This window comes from Anas platyrhynchos, chromosome 2, assembly GCF_047663525.1.
Source record: "Anas platyrhynchos isolate ZD024472 breed Pekin duck chromosome 2, IASCAAS_PekinDuck_T2T, whole genome shotgun sequence".
NCBI classification, from domain to species: domain Eukaryota; kingdom Metazoa; phylum Chordata; class Aves; order Anseriformes; family Anatidae; genus Anas; species Anas platyrhynchos.
In genome coordinates, this window is record NC_092588.1 from 60035748 (window position 1) to 60055975 (window position 20228).

Here is a 20228-nt window from a genome sequence, read left to right on the forward strand (position 1 = left end):
ATACGAAAGTCCATAATGAAGTCTCTTCCACTTTTTCCTCCTCATGCTCTTCCCCTGCTCCAGTATGGGGTCCCTCCTATGGGATACAGTCCTTCATGGATGTTCCAGTGTAGGTCCTTCCCACAGAATGCACTTACTCAAGAAATACTCAACATAGGTCCTTCACACAGGATGCAGTCCTTCAGGAACAGACTGCTTCAGCATGAGTCCCCCCTGCAGTTACAGCGCAGGATTGTCTCTGCACACTGCAGCTCTGCCTAGAGCCTGTTCCTGCATGGGCTCTCCATGGGCTGCAGGGAACGTCCACTTGCTCCAGTGTCAGGCCCTCAATGGGCTGCAGAGTAGATATCTGCTCAAATGTGGTCCTCCATGGGCTGCAAGGGAAAAACTTGCTTCACCATGGTCTTCTCCACAAGATGCAGGGGAATCTCCTCCAGTTCCTTCTTCGCTGACTTTGGTGTCTAATTGCTTTTTTTATCACATTTTCTCACTCCTTGCTCTCACAGCTGTTGCACAGAGATTTTTCCCTTTCTTAAATATGTTCTCACCAAGATGCAATCAGCATCACTCATTGGCTCAGCTTTAGCCAAGAGCAGATCCCTTTTGGAGTTGGCTGAAGCTGGAATGGGGCAACTTCTAGACTCTTCTTACAAGGGTCACCCCTGCAGCCCCTACCACCCCTTCCCCTCCCCTTTCCCCCCCTTGCCACATAAACCCAACAATCTATATTTTCTCAACACAGCAATAGAGAAGTTCTTTTAACCTCCTCAAAATAGGTTAGAATTCCTTACAACTGGAGGCAGGAAAAATAAAAATTATGTATTTTAGGGAAGGACTACTGTCTCTTAAAATTTTATTTTCATGAAAGTTCAGTTCCCAGATTGCTAAAGCTTCCATGGAATTTTGTGGCTAAGGGCAACTATAGTTAGGAAAATTACAAGATTTAAAAGCAAGAACAAAAAGTAATTCCAAATCTATCTGTTTGACAAATATGTTCTGACAGACTATCCTTTGTTTCCCTTGTTTATTGTTTTTGGTTGGTTGGTTGGTTAGTTGGTTGTTGATGTTATTTTATTTTATTTTATTTTATTTTATTTTATTTTATTTTATTTTATTTTATTTTATTTTATTTTATTTTATTTTATTTTATTTTATTCCTGTTCAGTTTGTAAATTCTTCAGGTTGGGACCTTGTCTTCATATATTTCTATAAGGCACCTACAGCACAGCATATGGAATCACAATTAATAAACATCATCTCTCCAGAAAATCAACAGGGTTATTCTGCTGCTAAATTGATATTGAAAATATCAACATTAACATGCACAGACTCTCTCTTTGGCTTCAGGAAGCACTTGAAGAGGGATTTAGGTAGGATCACTCTAGGCTTCTGAGGCAGTGGATTTGCCATTAGGACTAGCTGCTTAGGGGATGCTGCAGAGAAGCTGTAACTCTACAATGATATCTATGCCTCAAAAGATCTCAGGTCATCCGTGAGCTGAGAGGGACATACTATTGCCAGAAGGCATATCATATTCCTTCACTGCAAGATAAAGTAAAAATGCTTCAGAAGGATCAGGTTTTGCTTCTCACAGCATCTTAGCCTGCTGTAGCAGTAGACAGATGACCTATGTACCAGCAGATCTGAAACCACTGCTAATATTGAAAAGAACAAGAATTTTATTCCAGCCAATGAAAACTATTTTAGCTACTTTTTTTTTTTTTTTTTCATTTTAAAAACAGGATTAAGAAGGCTATTTTATTCCTTCAAGAGAACTCTAATATTTCTCAAGCTCAAAGTGACATCTCTTGTCTTAGATAAAGTTAGCATATTCTTTGCAAGAAGAGTTCTGTATTCCATTACTTTGTGGTTTGTAGTTCTATGCAGAATATGAGTATAAAGTGGATAGTAAATTCTCCAGTTCACATTATTTTATAATCTTCCAATAAATTGAGATCAAGCTCCTTACACTGATTTAGTTATGAGATTACATAGTCCAGGAATTGTTTCCAGAGAGATGAATGGTGAATCTACTGGTGAATATAGTAATAATAATAATAATAAAGTAGACAAAGGTAATGATACTTTATTTCTTTATATATTTCTACAATTCTGCAAAAGTGACTTTCTGTGTCTCTATTTAATAATTATAAACAGTGGGTAACCATGCATATGCATGTTGTTGATGTGAAGTTTAGTTTCTAAAAGAAAAGTCTCAGCTAAAACAAAACAAGACAGATTCTGAGTACTGCAAGTCAATGCTACTATTTTACACAGATTAAAACACCCAGTTTCACAAAATAATAATCACAATATTAACAATAGTAACAATAGTAACAATAATAATAGCAATAATAATTATTATTGTTATTATTATTATTATCACAATTGCTATATCTTTGCTGTAGAGTTTGCTTAATCTATGGACTTGAAGAATTAGCAGACTCCACAGCATTAGGGAAGCCTCTTATAAATTGGCTTATTGATTCTGACCTCCAAACTCCTAAGATCTTGGGCTTAAGAAAGGCATCTCTGTAGAATACCCAGGAGTCCTCAATCTTCAAGTCCCACTGAAACACAACATTGACAATTTAGGTTCAAAGTTTCAGAATATATATTTCTGTTACTACCAAATATGCTGTTTTCTAAATCTCGTTGTGTTTGAAGATATTTTCCTTTCCTTTGGAAATGTTTAAATTAAAGATAAAACTTTTTTTTAATTTTTTTATTTTTTTTCAGATTTATACTTTCCTAATGAACAGAATTTCTGGAAAATAAGCCACTATAAATGCCAACATCATTTTATTAACTATAACATATTTTCAATTTTCTGTTAAAAAAGTTCACAAGTTTTTTGTCCCTCATAGACCGTGGACAAATTATCTCCACTCTTTTGATGTAGAAAAATGCTAGCAGTTTTTTTGTTGGTTTTGTTGTTGTTTGTTTGTTTGTTTGTTTGTTTTATTCTAAAGTATAATAGTTTGCCCCATCAGATCTAACTTGTGGATCTCCCATAGACATGCTACTACTACTAGAAAACACCAAATTCTCTTTTTCTGGGGCTGAGAAGAGTAGAAAGATCAAGGCATTATCTCCATAGCCTTTCTGAGGTACTGTGTCAATACACGTATCATCAATATAACTGAGAATTCCTAGCTGCTCGCAGATTTAGTATTATTACCTTAAGTATGTGATCTGGAATACATTACTCAGCATTGCTTTATGTGTAGTTGTGATGTTTCTCCTTAGCCTGCTTTCTGAACAGATGATATGCTGCCACCACGCATTGAAATTGCCACAATAAACCATCCTTCGCTATCCACACAGGATACAAGACAACTCTAATCCAAGAGAGACCTTCATTATGTCCTTAAGCCCTAATGATGCAGGAAATTATTGCTGTTTATTCTGTACTCCAGAGAAGTTTTCTGTGAACCACCTAATACATGACATTAAGATAAATGACCTTTAAAGAGATTTCTGTCAAACCATCTTTTGTGAAATGATCCTGTTAAAAAAATAAATAAATAAATCATGTAGGGACATAAATCTCTATTTTCAACCTTATAAGGAATCAAAACTTCCTAACTTATATATTTTATGCTGGTAGGAAAATGTTCTTCATTATAATTTAAGGAATGGTTTATGAAGTCACAAGAACCCAGTAATGGAGTCCTTTCTGATGTCATATAGAGAGAAATTCTCCGTAATATAGGGATTATTGATGAATTATTGATGACTTATGATTACTGATTACTGATTCTGATTAAGAAAGTTAAAATTATAATATTTCCGTACAGAAGCTGTGTATTCAGAACCTATGACATTTGAACTAGCAACAATTCAGAGAAGAGCAAAAGTGTTGTTGTTATGGAGTAGACAAACTAGTACTTTTGGAGTTTTATATGTTTTCCACAGTTTTAGCTTGATCATGTGTGCATCAGCTCTCTGGAGCAAACTGATCATACTTGTGGTATTTGATCTGTTTGGTTTTTTTTTATATTTTCTGAGCCAATAGAAATACATCTCCCCACAGTTTCAGCATTCAGAGAAAACTAGAGCCCCAATTTAAAAATGAGAATGCCCTGAAAAGCCTTTGTACACCTAAATCCCAGCAGGCAGGAATTTGCATATTAGTCAAGCAACAGTTTTAATCCCAGCACTGCCATCTACTGAAGAGATCATTATATGCTTTTCTGGAAGATTTACTTTAACTCATAGACAAATTATTATCTCAGTAACTGTATCACTGGATAAATGAAGTTCCTAACCAGATAAAACTGTAAACTACTCTGTACAGCCTGGCAAGATGATCAAATGACCTTAATATATACATAAATCCAATCAAAGGAATGGTGACATTTCAGCAATAGTGAACAGACAAATACCAACTCACTATACCTCAGCCTGCCTCACTCTAATCAAAGGAAAATAAATCCCAGATGAATTGAATGAGAATGGAATCAATTACTATTTCAAGTTAGTAAGAGTGAATAATAAACTCTTAATTGCTACATTAATAATAATAATATAACAACAAAACAACAAACAACAATAATATAACAACTACAAAGTAACAACAACAACTACAACAAAACAACAACAACAACAACAACAACAACAACAACAACAATAATAATAATAATAATAATAATAATAATAATAATAATAATAATCTAGTGTTCCAAACTGTAGAGGGATCCATGTAAATTGTACAGGAGAAATACTGCACTTACAAAATTCACTTTTCCCTAGAGCAAGATGTAATTTCTCATGAAAAAGTAGAGTAGTCCAAGTGGGGATGTGGCTTCCGGCTTGTTTTAGTGTGAATTGCACATACATTACACAAACAGCATACAAGATGTTGGACATTTTTCCATAGCCCAACAGTGTGTGTGTCGAGGCACCACAGAAGCTGGTAACTCCAGGGTGCTAGGACATCTCAAATGTGGGAGGCTCCCAATGGGACATCAGGACAGGGCCTGGAAGCCAGGCCCCATTTCACCACCCTACAAGAAGCAGGGCAGCTGGAGGCACTGGGGTAGCCTGGACAGCAGGAACCTCCAGGTGAAAAGAAAAGCCTGTGGTCAGGCCTGGATGTAGCCTGTAGATGAACCCAGCTGGGCAAGGCCTGTGGCCTGTCAGGGCCGGACTGTGAGGAGCTGTAAACCAGCCCTGCTGCAGTCTTGCTGTGGGGGCCGATGGCCCCCAGGGGCAATGTGGGGTCCTGGGTCATGGGCAGGGTATCAGAGCCCAGGGGGTCAGCCCTGCAGGGACAGTCAGGACTGGCAATGCCTAAGGGCCATGGCAGAGTGTTAGGATTGCTCCTCCTAAGTGTATTCTTCTTTTTTAAGTGTTTATATTCACTGTGTTTATCTGGTCACACAATTCACAGACTTTAATCAAAAAGAGATAAAAATAAAATCCATGAAAGCGTATTTAATATATATATTTTCCATTATAACCCCCCTCCCCAAATTGAGAACTGAAATATTTCAACTAAATCTACAGCAGATTTTAAAAATTGAGGCAAAATTATAAACTCAAAACATGCATCAATTATTTTTTTCTGTTGTTTTCAGTCAGCTTTTCGGGACCAGAAGAATTGTGGCTAACCAGACCCATCCACTTCATATGGACTTGGCAAAGAGGAGTGAAGAACAAGCACCCCTCTGGAAGAGCGTCATTCTTGCCAGAGACACACAGAGACCACCAAAGGGAAACAATGGGGAAGAGGAAGATTATCTGGCCCTAAATTAGTCTGATGGTGTCTTTCAATGGGCTAGCAGAAGAAACCCATTTTTATGAACACAAGCTTCGCTTCCCACTGGCATTGGCAGGCAGGAGCTACTCATACTGGCTATATTTTCAACAGTTGGTAGTACTGATGAGTCATTTGAAGAGAATGAAAGGAACTAACATAAATGGAGAGGTTGTTAAAAAGAAACAAGAGGGAACAAAAACCCTTGAAACAAACAGTAGTGAGAAAATAAAAATAAAGAAGTGCTCAGAATTCCATCCATTTGCTGCATTTTTGAGGCAAACACACAAAACCTTAAATATTTCACCTATTTTTGTGAATTGATTTTTTCCTTCTAACTTGGAAACAATCTGTAAAAGCTATGTCCCTTCTTTCATGCTCCACCACTGTTGCATCAGACTGTACATCTCTATGTTGCTTTGTCTTACCACATATTTTTGGTATTGTATAATTCACAGCTTCTTTCACTCTCTCTTTCCCTATACTCATTCTCATTGCAGTCTGACCAGATGCATTACAGACCTTGAAACCCAATTTATTTGTTCCCTTGCTCAGTCTATTTTTTTCTCTTTCCCTGCATTTTGTTACAACTTTTTCCTTGAGACTCTCATTCTGTAAATCTTTCTTTTCAACTCTTTGATAAAAAATACTAGTCTCTGATTCTTATTCTAGTATTTCAAGATATGCCCCATTTTTTACACATAATTTATCTCCCGCCCCCCCCCCCCCCATGTCCCATCTATCATTTCACTAATTTATTTTCAGCCCTACTAACAGCCCCCTCCAAACAGGATCCCTGCATTTCATTTGATACTGTTCTATTGTCTTCCATATTCTTCAACATGTCATTCATTTCATTTCATCTTATCTCGTCTGGAATATGCTTGTTTCTGTCTCTTCATATTTACCTGACTTTAAGGTGCTTTAAAGACACACAATGGTAAAAATATGAATGAATAAAGTACATTATTGTTCCTATTGTCAAATTAGCTGATGCTGAAGCATTTCGGTAGTGTCTAAATGTCACAGAGTGTAATCATAAATTTTCCTCTGCTCGCAACAAGCCTCAAAGAATTAGTATTGGAGGTGCCAGCTCCACATCCTTATCTCTTCATTCATTGCCTATTTCTAAGCAGATCTGGAGGACATATATAGGAATCTAGGAATCTGTAGGAATATTACAAAGGCTCAGCCAGTCTCTGAATTATATAATTCCTTGCTACTCATCCACGTGAATTCAAACAGCCCAGAGAAAATAAGTTTATCAAGGGGGGACAACCCTGAAGATTTTGAGAGACTATGTTTTGAGAGACTCCTCAGTCTTTCTAGTGAAAGGAAAAGGCTCAGGTAAACACAGAAGTGTCTTGTGTGTCAGTACCTGCCTGTGGGCTGGTATCCCATGCAAGGTTTTGGCATGCCCATAGGAACGCATAGGAACAAGCAATGGTTGGTTCCATCTGACAAAGTGGAGCAAAAGCAGTTTTTGCAAACAAGATTGCCAGCCTAATGGCAAAAGCTTTAAAGTAATTTGGTCTTGGTATCTTGTTTGGTTGCTTGGTTTTGGCTTTGGTTTCAAGGAATGAAGATGAAAGACTGAGAGAAGTGGAATAGGAGGCAAAAAGGTAAATGTCTGGGTGACAAGATGATAAAGAAGGTTCCCATATATTCCCTAAGAAGGCAGCATGGGGGCCTATCTCACCTCACACAAACTCCTCCAGCATGAGAAAAAATAAAAATAGAGGAATTAGAAGTTATGAGCAGTTGCAGGATAACTGAAACACTGCTCACATGACTGCACTGCAGTTTCTGGCTACAGGCTCTTTAGGAAGTACAGGTTGGGAACAGAAGAAATAGAAGTTATACTCTATGCAGAAGAGTAGCTTGAAATCATGGGGTTTTGCAATGTAATGGTTCACTAGCCAGCTGAGAGTTTATAGGTCAGGATCAAAGGGAGGGTAATGAAAATGCTGCTGTGATGGGTTTCTGCTACAGACCTTCCTATCAAGAGGAAAAAAAAAAAAAAAAAAAAAAAAAAAAAAAAAAAGAAGAATCCTTCTTTAGAATCCTTCTTTAGATGACTGAAAGAAGCCTTGCAATCAGGAAGAAGATTAAAAATATTGATTGGGCATAGAATTTAGGAAAGTCAAAATTCTGCTGCAATTGCAGTTGGCAAGGAAGGTGAATGGCAAAAAGGGAGGTGAAAGTAGTTGCAGAGGCAAGAGAGGTAAATGGCAAAAATTTACCAGAGGTGCAGAGGCAAGGAAGGTAAAAGGCAAAAGTTTACCTATGTAAATATGGCAGAGGAAGACTAGGGGATCTTGTGATAAAGATATGGAAATGACTCTAGTGCTCAAAGCTTTGTTTGCCAAAGTGTTTACTGCTAACATATGTCCTTAGGTTTTCCAGGTCTCTGTGCTTAGTGGCATTGCCTGGCGTATGCAGAGATGAGTTAAAGATCAGTTGAGCAAAGTGGATACATGGCAGTTCATGAGACCACATGAGATATATCTGAAGTCAATGAGGGATCTGGCCAAAGTCATCTTGCAAAACTAGGTGATCAGGAGAGGTCTGTAGTGACTAGAGAATGGGAAGTGTCATACATGTATTCCTCTTCAAGAACAGAAAGAGAGAAAAGAGGATATGGGACACTACAGGCTGCTCAGCCTCACCTCAGTCTCCTGAAGATCACAGAGAATAGCATCATATGAAAGTCATCCATAGACAGTGGTGAATGACCAGTCAAATAGGAACAGACAGAATGGATTTTAAAATGGACAATTACGCCTGATGGGGCTGATTGCCCTCTCTGATGATTGGTTTGATGGACAGAGGATGATGGTTACCTTGAATTTATCATGGCTGTCAGCATGGTCTCCTCTTTGCATTCAAGTTGGATGATAAGAACTTCACTGCATGTCAGCAGTAAAAACAAGATGTAATAATGGTTATGAGCAACAATTTGAAATACATTTTGCCAGATGGTTACAAATGGCTTTCCTCACAGATCAGTACTAAGGCTCACACCATTTTCTTCATTAGCCACCTGATTACAAGGCAATACAACTAGTCTGTGGACACCAAGTTTAGAGAAAGAAACGATTATGCTAAATATGAGGATTACTGTTCAGTGGTACTTTGGCAGTACTTTAACTAGAGAGCTGGGCTGACAGAAATTCGTGTAGTACAGCAAAGTAGGAAGTCCTGCACCTACAATGAAATATCTGCATGCAGCATTTACTGTCTGGGGCAAACTGGACAGACATAAACTTCGCAGGGAAAAAAAAAATAAAATAAAAAATGGAGTTTCTGGGGTAATAAGTAGAACCCCCAGCAGTGCAAACTCAAAGCAATGAAGGTTTATTGCATGGTTGGGTATATTAGCAAAAGCATAGTCAGCAGTACAAAGAAAATGCTTGTTTCTCTGTCTTTGACACTTGTAATCCCACCTGGAGTGTTGTGTCCAGTATTGGTTTCCCCATACAGGAAAGCACTGACACTGAGGAGACAGTCAAGCAGAGGAATATCAAAATGGGAGCCTACATGGGATTTTATGTTTGTTTGTTTGTTTCCCAAGAGATCATTAAATCTATGTTATTGGGGAATTAAATATGACTGGGAACTTCTTTTCAAGTCCAGATTAATTTACCATCTGTACTGTTACAAGAAAGCATATGCTGATTTCCAATCTTAAGTCCAGCACAAGGGCACTCTTGAAATACTAAGCCTAAACTTTGTCATGCCAATTAAATGTTGCTCCAAGTTGTCTTGCGCTACACCAGGCTGCCCTGTGCATTGATAGAGCCCACAGCAACTCAACTCCTATCTGAAATGTATGAGCCTAGTTATTTCCAAGCATGATGTAGATACTTTAAGCTTTATTTCCAATAAATCTGACAATCAGCAGTTTGGTAAGAGAGCCTGTTTCTCATGGGTTTAATATGTTAAAGTACACTTGCAAAACAGCCTCTAATCAGTTACTTCAGACATGACCTATGAAGACCTGAAAAACATTTATGTACAGGTGAAAAGCATGCTACAGGCAAAAACACTAGAGAGGATCTGGACATGAAGCCAAATAAGTCAGTCTCTTTCCATTAAAATTAATGGAAATTAATTAATTTAGAAAATATATATTTTTTTAAGAAAAAAAAAGAATTTTTCATTAAAAATTAGATCATGTTATATAATGCATGTGGGCTACATTTTTGCTTTCAGGTGGTAAACTATTTCTTGACTGAGGGGAAGAGAAAAATGCCAAAACATTTATCTTACTTTTTATAAAATGACCATTGGTCTGAAATGTGTTATCTGCCATTTTATCTCTGGCTCCTATAGCACTGTAAAGATAATTTTGTAAAGTTTGCTTGGGGATGGCTTATATATTTGTTATACAGTGAGGCATTCCACGCACGAGTGGGGTACACTGTGTAATAGATCTGTATTGAGCCACTATACTTTATAAACACTTTCATAAAATGAAATGTGTGTGTGTATCTACCCATACACTTTTGAGTTTGGCATATATGCAAGAACAGTTAGCTACCTTAATACTGTGTTAACAGCGTTTCTTCCCTTCCCCTCTAATTCCTGCACATTGTTCTCTCTTTCTCATAAAGTGCTCAATCAAACTGGGTACTTAAAAATCTGGTTTCTCATTCTTGACCAATGCCCTAACACGTAGACAAGAAGGTCTGTATTTTGTAAACACCCCATTAGAGAAAATAAATAAATAAATAAATAAATCCTAGCATCTCTATTGGTAGAATATTTTATGGGGATTTAGGAGAATCAAGAGATGCCAAGTCACTTAGTTATGTAAATTGTGCTTTCTGAGAAAACAAACTGAAATTGTTCAAAATATTTACTAGAAGTCACTGATTTATATACATAACAATTTCATTTTGTTTGCTTGTTTGTTTTTGTTTTTCTTTAATAGATTTCTATTTCTTCATTAACTAGGGTGAGTTCTCTTAACTGAGAGTTTTGGGTGATGAGATGCGGGATCAGACAACTTGTGAGCAACCAACTAAAGCTGTCATCATTTTGCATGAAGGATGTATTACATAGTTATGAATGACAAGTTGAATGGAAAAGCATTATCTTAAAAAATGCTCTTAGAAAATCAACATTAGACTTTCGAATATGAATTAAAGAGTAAGAGAGGAGAGAAAGAAATGAAAGTGTTGCTTACACAAGTATGAATGAAATCTTTTCTCTACTGGATAGTTTTAACACATGAAGTGTAGGAAAACAAAAGAAACCACTGTAAAGAAGAAGAAAAAAATGGATGCTTTCTCCATCCAGGTAAAGTAATTAGGGTCAGGATTCAGGGACAGTTGTATCTAGAGAGATTATAAGATTTAACTGAAAACACATGCCTCTCCACAAAAGTTAGGTGAGAGGAGCAAGCTGCTGGAGTCTATCTACATCCATTTAAACTACATCCTAAAATAGTTTTACTATTATGGAAAGGGCCTAGAAAATTCTGCAGCTGGTAACAATAAATAATTTAATAAAATTCAAAAGATACAAGATACTTTCTGAATTAAGTTCTTACATATTTTCTCTGAAAAAAAAAAAAAAAGGGGGGAAAAAAATGTAGCAGCAACATGAGTTCTGTGCTAGGTTATTTCTCTTAGAGAACATATATGAAATTGGAAAACTCTTTATCCTTTCTTCACTGAAGTCACCATAGGACTCTACATGACTCATTCTATGTGTCAATATAATGCATCATACAGAAAATGTTTGCACAATCTAAATTAAGTCAGCATATAAAAATTATTCCTGATAAACAAGTAAATATAATGGACATATTTTCACTTTCAGTTTAAATATGTTTTGTGGATTTCCTATCAATTGTCAATAGAAGGACAGACTGAATCTCCACCCTTTAACATCTCTTTCTGATATTCTGAAACAGTTCCCACAATGCATTACACAACACTAGAGGTTCACTCATAACAGAAGCTTAACTGTTATGAAGCTTAACATAACATTCAGAACTTGAGGCAATGAAGTCTTTTATTAATAACTCTGCTTCATTTTACCTTAATATTACCTGAACTATGGCAGTTCTCAGTGCTTAAATATATAAGGTCACTAGCTATTATTTTTTTGTACTTTTGGATGTAAGCAGAGATAAACAGTTTTATGTTTAGAATGACAATAAATGAAATAACAAGTTGTTTAGTTAATGTTTCAGAAAAAGGAAGGCCAAACAATATCAGAAAAAGTCATCTCTCTGTCCATCTACTTTAATATTTCCTGAGTTTTGGAGCATGATTCTCTACCACCTTGATATCATTGATACAGATTTATTTTTTTTACTTTTATTTCCTTGCTTATTTATTACTTACAGATTTAATTATAGTACTCAATTACTTCTCATTGTCTTGCTAAGCCATTATTTATATTATCTATGGCACGTAATCTGCAGAGACCCAGCAAGTTAGCCACCTTTATATTGCTGATGAAGAGCTGAGAGGGTTAGCTAAATACTCAGTGTATATTACTTGGAAAGAAAAGTGATATGCTACATGTTACTTGCTATGTAAAGTGCATTTTCATGATTACATTCAGATAGTATAAAATACAATTAGTGGTCTTTGAATTTTACTAATACTGGCTAACAAGGAAAAGATCAGCTATGTGAAACACTGGGAACAATGATGTTTTGAAAACGGATTTATAACACGAGTTCATGAGATATTTGTAGGATTTTGGTTACACTATCAGGTTTATGATTAGAATTGAAATAAATTTAAACTGAAAAATATTTTTCATGTTAATTAAGGCTTTGCAGTGATTATTATCACTCTTTTTTAAAGTAAACATAACTGAAATCCAGGCCCTACAATTCAGGCCCAACACTACTGATGCCTTTCATAAGATCTCTTATAGAGGAATAGACTATACAGAAGTAAAACAAGCAGAATTAGCCTCTTCATTCAAAAGACTATATATTTATTTTACTATGGTATGCTGGAATTTTGCTGATAATTGATTATATAAGCAGCTGATCAAAAGCTTCATCATCTGGAAAACTACCTAATCTGTGTCTAACTACAGTCATGATAGATATCGATAATTCTACGGAGTTTATAACCTGTTAATATGATTGAGTTAAAAGACAATTAGTAATCATAAATTTGTTTTGAACATTCTGACAAGTGAAGTCAAGCCAGACAAAAGAATCTGCTCCATTAAAATGGTGGTTATTTTACAATGGAGTATCATTATTTAACACCATTATTAAAAATGTACATAATTCATCTGATCAAAGATGGTACTGGAACAATTTTATAAGACAGCGTGAAGTTCAAAAACTAGGAATCACGCAATGACCCAGAGACCTTCCCTGGTGTTGCAATAGTATAAAAAAAAAATGGTGAAAAACAGGTGAATCTTTTTTTCTATTATTTATTTATATATAATTTCAATGGGCTTTGAGATGACAAGTCATTACCGATGAAAATCATAAATATCATAGTGATACTGATCTTTGGGTGCTTGTTAATACTACGAATATATCCTGGATTTAAATAAAATTATTAATTATAAGAATTATTTTTAATCAACTCTACCTGTGGCCCTGCCTATTCCAGAAACGAATGTCACAGTGCAAAGATATGAATCCACTTTCAGCTATTTCTGAATAACTTCATCAGTAAACAGGCCCTTTTAGCATATTTTCTACTTTGACAGCTTGTGAAATAGAAATTTGGTCAATAAAAACAAAATGTTCTTTTCAGAAGTTAAAAATGTCACAGTCAACAAGCAAAATATAACTGCTAAACATCTCCTTAGTGTCACCCTGTCTGTCTTTTTCCTCCTACCATCAGTATAAACTGATCCAGCTTCCAAGATGCTGACCAGTAATGAGAGACACGGCACATCCATCACACCCACTGAATCAGAAGAAGGTAAGGGCACACAGATTTTTGAAAGACCATGTTCAATCTATGGATATAAAAGTTGAAGATCTAGAGGAAGACAATGAAGTGTATGATGAGTATTTATAATTCTTGATCTATGTCTGGCTTCTAGTCTGACAAATGTCCACTGAAGGAACAATAAAACAATAGTTTCCAAATACACCCAGGTGAGAAGGACACAGCTGGTCCCTGGAAGGGAAACTAACAGTGTTCTCAGAGGAATAATTTATGACAGGGTTACACAGCAATTTATGAGAAAGTTTGAAAGTTGTTGGAAGGAATGTTGTGTTATTACTCCCACAGGAAGCAGAGCTGTCTTGTGCCACTGGCCTGCTTCCTTATGATGTGTTTTACTAAGTCTTGTAGTGACTCTCAACATGAACTTTGCACCAACTCTTAATGATACCCAATCAATTTATTTTTATAAATTACTTTAGATGATCCTTTTCTTTATGTGCCAGGAGGCTCCTTCAAGCAGCTTCACATATTATTTCTTGTTGCATTCTACAATGCTGCTAATGTATGTATACCTTCCCTAATACATATAAGGGTGTCTTTACTCCTTATATGTATATCAAAATGTCTACTGTTGCTAGTGACAGACAAATGCACCTACTCAGACTCAGGTACAAAATAAAGTGACAGGGGAAAAAGAACAAATATGCTCCCCCAACAAAACAACAACAACAACAACAACAACAACAACAACAACAACAACAACAACAACAACAACAACAACAAAAGACTCCAAAAAAGCCATGTAGCCATGTTTCTAATTAGTGTACCATAAGAATTTACTACCCTGTTTCCATTTAATGTAACAGTGGTATATTAGAGACCTTGCTTCATGTTCAGGAGGTTGGTAATCATATAAACATATTTAGCTTTATAACATAAACATGGCCAAAATTACTGAACTTTAATTTATGAAATGGGATATTCAGATTTTGCAGCTTCATTATCTTAAGAAAAATCCAAGAATATGTCCAAAGAAAACCTTGTCATTAGCCTTGTTTGGCTCAGGAGAGAGCTAGAGCTAAGACATCACTGTCTCATTTAAGGCAGATCAACCAAGATAAATGGGAAAACTGAATATGATTATGGTAGTCATAATTCCGAAATAACACTGAGGGAATGTAATACAAACTGAAAACTTGGGACTGTGAACAAAAATCAGTGTATATTTTCTTGAGAGATTAAAGCAAATTTTAAACACAAAAACCTAGACTTAAAAATAGTTTTACAGTTTATAGTTTACCATTGGAACAACTATTTTCATAATTATTTTTGTGTTTGAACAAAAAAAGGTTGTTGTTCACTCAGGTTTTATTTCTTCTATTTAAACATAGCCCTGTGATATTCGGCAAGTAGAAACATTACAATCATGCCAATGCACAAGAACCAGAAAATGCAACCCAGAGAAAAAACAAAACGTGAAACTCATTCATTCAGTAACCAGGTAAGTGAAATGCCGAAGCGAATAAATACCAACCATGAAAATATACCAAAATATTAAATATAAAATTGGCTTTAGTCATCTGAATTATCATAACCAACACAGATAACATTTTTTTAAGAATATATGACTTTAATTGATTTTATCCCTTTGATGATAAATTTACAATGAAAATGACATGTCCACCATAATTCTGAAATACATTAGCTACCATTGATTTGCTGGAAATGCCTTTTTATTTTATTTTTTTTGTGGCAGAGGAGTAAATCTGACAAAAATAAATTCTTATACACATCCACCCTAGTGGGATAGCAAGATGAAGTATTTTAAATTAAATTAATGAAGTTAAAATCATATGGAAAAATGCAAACGTTCTTTCTGGACCTCCTCATGCAAGAATTTCCGCAGCACACTGTCATAAATAAGTGAATAAATAAGGTTTATTTAATGAAAATGAGGTAAAAGTATGTATTTGATGTTGGCCTGGTATTTTACCTGTTGTCAATTGGAGTTATAACTTTTCATAACCACCAATACTGATCACATTCCAACCCTGCAATTCTGAGACTATTTGTATTGAGAAGAATACACATGACTAATAAATACACGGCATTTGCGTAACTTCAGGTGCATGTGCTGATCCTCTGAGGCCTCTCTCCCAAATGCTGTCAAAGATGTTAAGGGCAGCTCCTCAGATACTTGCCGTGGACAGGTCAATTGGAGATGATTTTAGTTAATTTGGAAGAGGAAAAATTTACTCCACCATCTTTCCGGGCTCCCACAATGTGTACTCAGGCATTAGTGAACAAACACATCAAATATAAACTAAAAGCACCCAAAACATGGTTGGTAAAGGATATCTTAGGGCACGTTCAAGTAAGATATTAAAAGCCTCCATTGTTGCTTCTAGAAATGTCAGGACAATTCAGAAATGTCAGTTCCTTTACTGGTTTCCAGATTGTAATTGAAGAATCATGTAGCTCTTTTGCTCTTTTTCTCTCTTTCTCTAAATAGGTCTATAAAGATCAGCTAGAAAGTGCAGACAGAATTGTTCACTGGTTAGCTTTACTTAGAGCTACAGGGTATATATGTGCTTTGTTTTGCCTTATTGATCAATCTAGCTTACATCTTTAGCGCACGCAAACAAAAATCAGAAAAAAAAAAAGTTGATGAAAAAACACGAACAACACAAAACAAATAAAGTTCCAATCGTGCAAATTTTGCTTCACTGGATAAAGCACTTCTTGACACAGTAATGTTCAGAATCCCCCTCCCCCATAAAAATACAGGATTGAGACTGAAGCCATTCTTTTTTTTTTCTTTTTTTTTTCTTTTTTTTTTCTTTTTTTTTTTTTTTCCTTAAGGCTATACAACACAAAGAAATAAAGCATGGAAAGAACACCTCATTGAGTTGAACACTTCATTCTTCTGGCTCTGGTGTGAGCCTTTGACAAAGCAATTGTGTGGTCCGAGTTATTTGTCTTATTGGGACACCAAGAAGAGAAAGAAAAGGGGAAAAAATTAAAGAGAGGGAAAAAATATTGGAAGAAGAAAGTCAATGATCCCAACAATAAAATCCAAAATTGACTTTACAATCACAGGTACAAATTGCTCAGGTCGATAATTTCATTTCTCCTAAAGATCACTGTCGTCTAAAACTAATTAGAGGCGCAGGTTCCCGAGGAATTGTCAATATTCAAAGTAAATATTGGAGTTTAGAAGGTTATCATTCTTCTACTGCTGCAGTCTGACAGGGTGACCAGAAATATTGTCATGTGTTGTCAAGTTCAGGATGTTGTTAACGACCGAATCCTTGCTCCAGCTCATGAATCTGTCTCCTATTTGGCCTTCTTTTATAGTGGAAAGACTAAGAAGCCAGAAAAGGTTGAATATTTCCACCCTCCCATGAGGTTACCCCTTTCCAGTTTGAGATGCACTTTGTCTTCTCTTTCCATGAGGAGCAAGACCCCATTGCTGGCTGCTTCTCTGGTGACGTCCTGATCCCCTGCAAAAGCTGAAATCACTGGGTAGCCGTTTTGCATTAAACTTACCTAAAAAGTGCAAAGAGAGAGAATCTAAGTTTCGTCAATGCTCTCGGTGACTTGTTTGTCCTGTGCATGTCATTAAACTTTTGCACAGGTTAGAAACGGATGAATTAAACTAAGGCAATGCATGATTTTTGTCATGCACGAACACCCCTTTAATTAATAACCTACAGCCTCATTCTTTACTTTCTGGGTTTGTTAAATAACAAAACAAAAACAAAAAGACGCACACAAAAACAAACAAACAACAAAAAAAAAAAAAAAACAGTCTAGAGATGAACATTTGAAAAAGGCAAGATACCATTTTCTTTAGATCACAACCCACCTGGATGGTTTGTCTGTTATAGACCTTGACCACGTGGAAACTGAAACTATATATCCCTTTTCTTGGTGCTACAAATATACTGGAAGCAAGATCAAAATGGTTGCCAATATTAACTAATACCTGGAAAGTAAACAAAGGGGGAAAAAAAGAGGGGGGGATGTGGAGGAGAGACACAGAAAGAAAGAAAGATTAGACCCCGCCTTAGCAAAGTGACTGTGAAAATCAGACACAAGTTCCATGACCAATATAAAGTGTACTCCAAATGGCATTTTCAGTGCAATTAAAAGTGCACTGCAGGAGAAAGGAGACAAGTTACAGAGGTATTTAAAATGCACCACAGATCATAAATGATTCAGTTACACAATGATGATCTCCAAACCCTGTAGGATGAAGTGCAAATGTCCACACAGCGCTGTCAATGAAGCAAAGGTTGCAAGGGGTGGTGGTGGTGAGGAGTGAAGCAAAAATACAAACCCAGAACTTATCAGCAAAAGTACATTTTCAGCTAGCACTACTGAAAACAGACTTGTCCTCGAGTTTAATAGAATATACAACTAAAATCGGACCATGATATTTTTCATCTGAGAGGAACCAAGAAAAAGATCCTCAGCACCAGCATCTGCCTCCCATGCCTCTCCATCCCTCTGGACGGCTGTGTCGGCTGGCGCGCAACCTCCTCAGGTGGCTGGCAAGAACCTACACCTCTTTCCCGACAACAGTCTCAGTTTGCCATATATTTCAACGGTTCTTAAATCAAAACAAAATAAAAAATAAAAAGAATAAATAAATATTAAATTAAAAGAAAAAAAAAGAGCTGAGCCCTCTGGCAGAAGTTGCAACAGAAAATAATAATAATAATAATAATAAAGAATATATAAATAAATAACACGTTCCTGCGGTGCTCCCGTGGGGTGAGCCCCTGCTGTCTGCTCCGCTGTGCTTGCCCCCAACGGGTCTTGGCTGCATCCCCGCTCCCGCCTGGCCCGGCGGCTGTCACTGTTTCCTGCGCAGCTTCACTCAGTTTTGCAGTCTGCGATCTCGGTATTAATGAAGAAAAATAAAATGCAGGAAAAAAAAAAAAAAAAGAGAGAGAGAGGCACCACGAGGGGCAAAACCCCATTGTTTCGAAGAAAGGGGGAAAATTTAATCCGTTATTGTGAGAACCGAGGGAACAATGCCTTCAAACTCCCGAGAACTGAGCATTGTCGGGTAAAGCATATATAAAATACGCTATACATGAAGAAACTTTTTTTTTTTCCTCTGCTGGTCTGACATTATGGGATCTTGTACACGAGGAATAACTGTGGAAACTCATTAGGCGGAACAGACAGACAGATGAATGACAGGTGGACAGACAGATTGGAAAAAAAAAAAAAAAGAGAAAAAGAAAAAAAAACGATAGAGAGAAAACTGTGTGTGTTCACATTTTGTCTGACCCTGAAATACCACTTCAGGCATCGGGAACAGTAAAACAAAACAAAACAAGTACACTTAATCGCAAAAAAAATCAAGCGTAACGACGGGGCATGGACTCCGGGAGGCAGGCAAGACGACGGGGAAAGGGCAGAGCGACCAGTTCGGGATGCTTGATGCTCTGTCCATCTGTCCGGCATAAACTGTGAAGGATAACCCCGCTCCTAACCCACCGGGGCCACCGCCCGCCTCGTCTGATAACGTGGGTGTTGTACACGGGGAACACCCTCTTCTTCCTCTGCCCTCCCATCCCCCGGGAGGTGCCGTGACACTGCCAGACACGCTCGGAAGCGGCAGATCTGGCGACTGCCCATCAGCTAGCGGCTTTCCTCCCTTTGTCCCCCAAAAGAGGATGCGCTCCCTCTCCGCGGGGTCACCCCTGACTGCCCAGGGCAATCCTCTGCTGTGGGACGCCCCCGCCAGAGTCCGAGGCACGGGGTCCCAGGGCAGGGGTCCCCTCTGTACGTGTTAGCGATGGGACAGGACCGTTCAGCCCCCCCACGCTGCCCCAGGAAAGCCCGGCTGCCACCTACGAGAACTTCCCAAACTCCTCCTGGGGAGCTGTGAAGTGGTTACGGAGCGGGTGGGTCGGCATTAGCAGGCGGCGGGGGAGCGAGAAAGAAATCAGGCGTGTAATACTGGGGGGCAGCGAAGGCAAAGCGGGCAGCGTCTGACCTGGTCGAAGTAGATGGTCATGGTGCGGTTGCTCATCTCGGAGGGCTCGTGGTTGGTGCTGCGGGTGGCCGAGAAGGCCACCTTGGCGCTGCCCGAGCGCACCGAGATCCCCAGGGAGGAGGTGATGGCGCCGTCGGCCGAGGGGCTGGAGTCGCACACCACCAGGCACTTCCCCTCCAGGACGATGGGCTCCGTGTCGTTCTGCGCCCGCACCGGGCACCCGGCGGGCAGCAGCAGCAGCAGCAGCGGCAGCGCCGCCGCCAGGCAGCAGCAGCACCCGCCGCCCGCCGGCTCCGCCAGCGCCCCCCGCCGCCGCCGCCGCCCCATGCCCAGCGCCGGGACGCCGCCGCCGCTTGGGCTCGCCGTCGCCGTGCGGGCGCCCCGAGCCGCTGCCGCCGCCGCCGCCGCCGCGGGCGGGCGGGCGCGGGGAAGCGGAGGGGGCTGCGCGCCTGCTGCCGCCGCGGCGCCCCGCGGCCAGCGCTCTGCGGGACGGCGGCTGGGCGGCGGCGGCTGGGGCCGCGCCTTCCTCCCTTATCCTTATCCTCCTCCTCCGCCT

The 20228-nt window shown here is 38.4% G+C and overlaps 1 protein-coding gene across 1 annotated transcript; it reads right to left on the bottom strand.

The window, feature by feature from the left end:
- Window positions 1-15006: 15006 nt before the first annotated feature.
- Window positions 15007-20060, bottom strand: CBLN2 (cerebellin 2 precursor). Its single transcript, XM_038175356.2, has 3 exons — window positions 19673-20060; window positions 17525-17644; window positions 15007-17205 (listed from the first exon to the last, which is right to left on the bottom strand). Exons 1-3 carry the CDS (start codon window positions 19997-19999, stop codon window positions 17008-17010), a joined length of 645 nt encoding a protein of 214 aa, XP_038031284.1. The 5' UTR covers window positions 20000-20060; the 3' UTR covers window positions 15007-17007.
- Window positions 20061-20228: the final 168 nt, after the last annotated feature.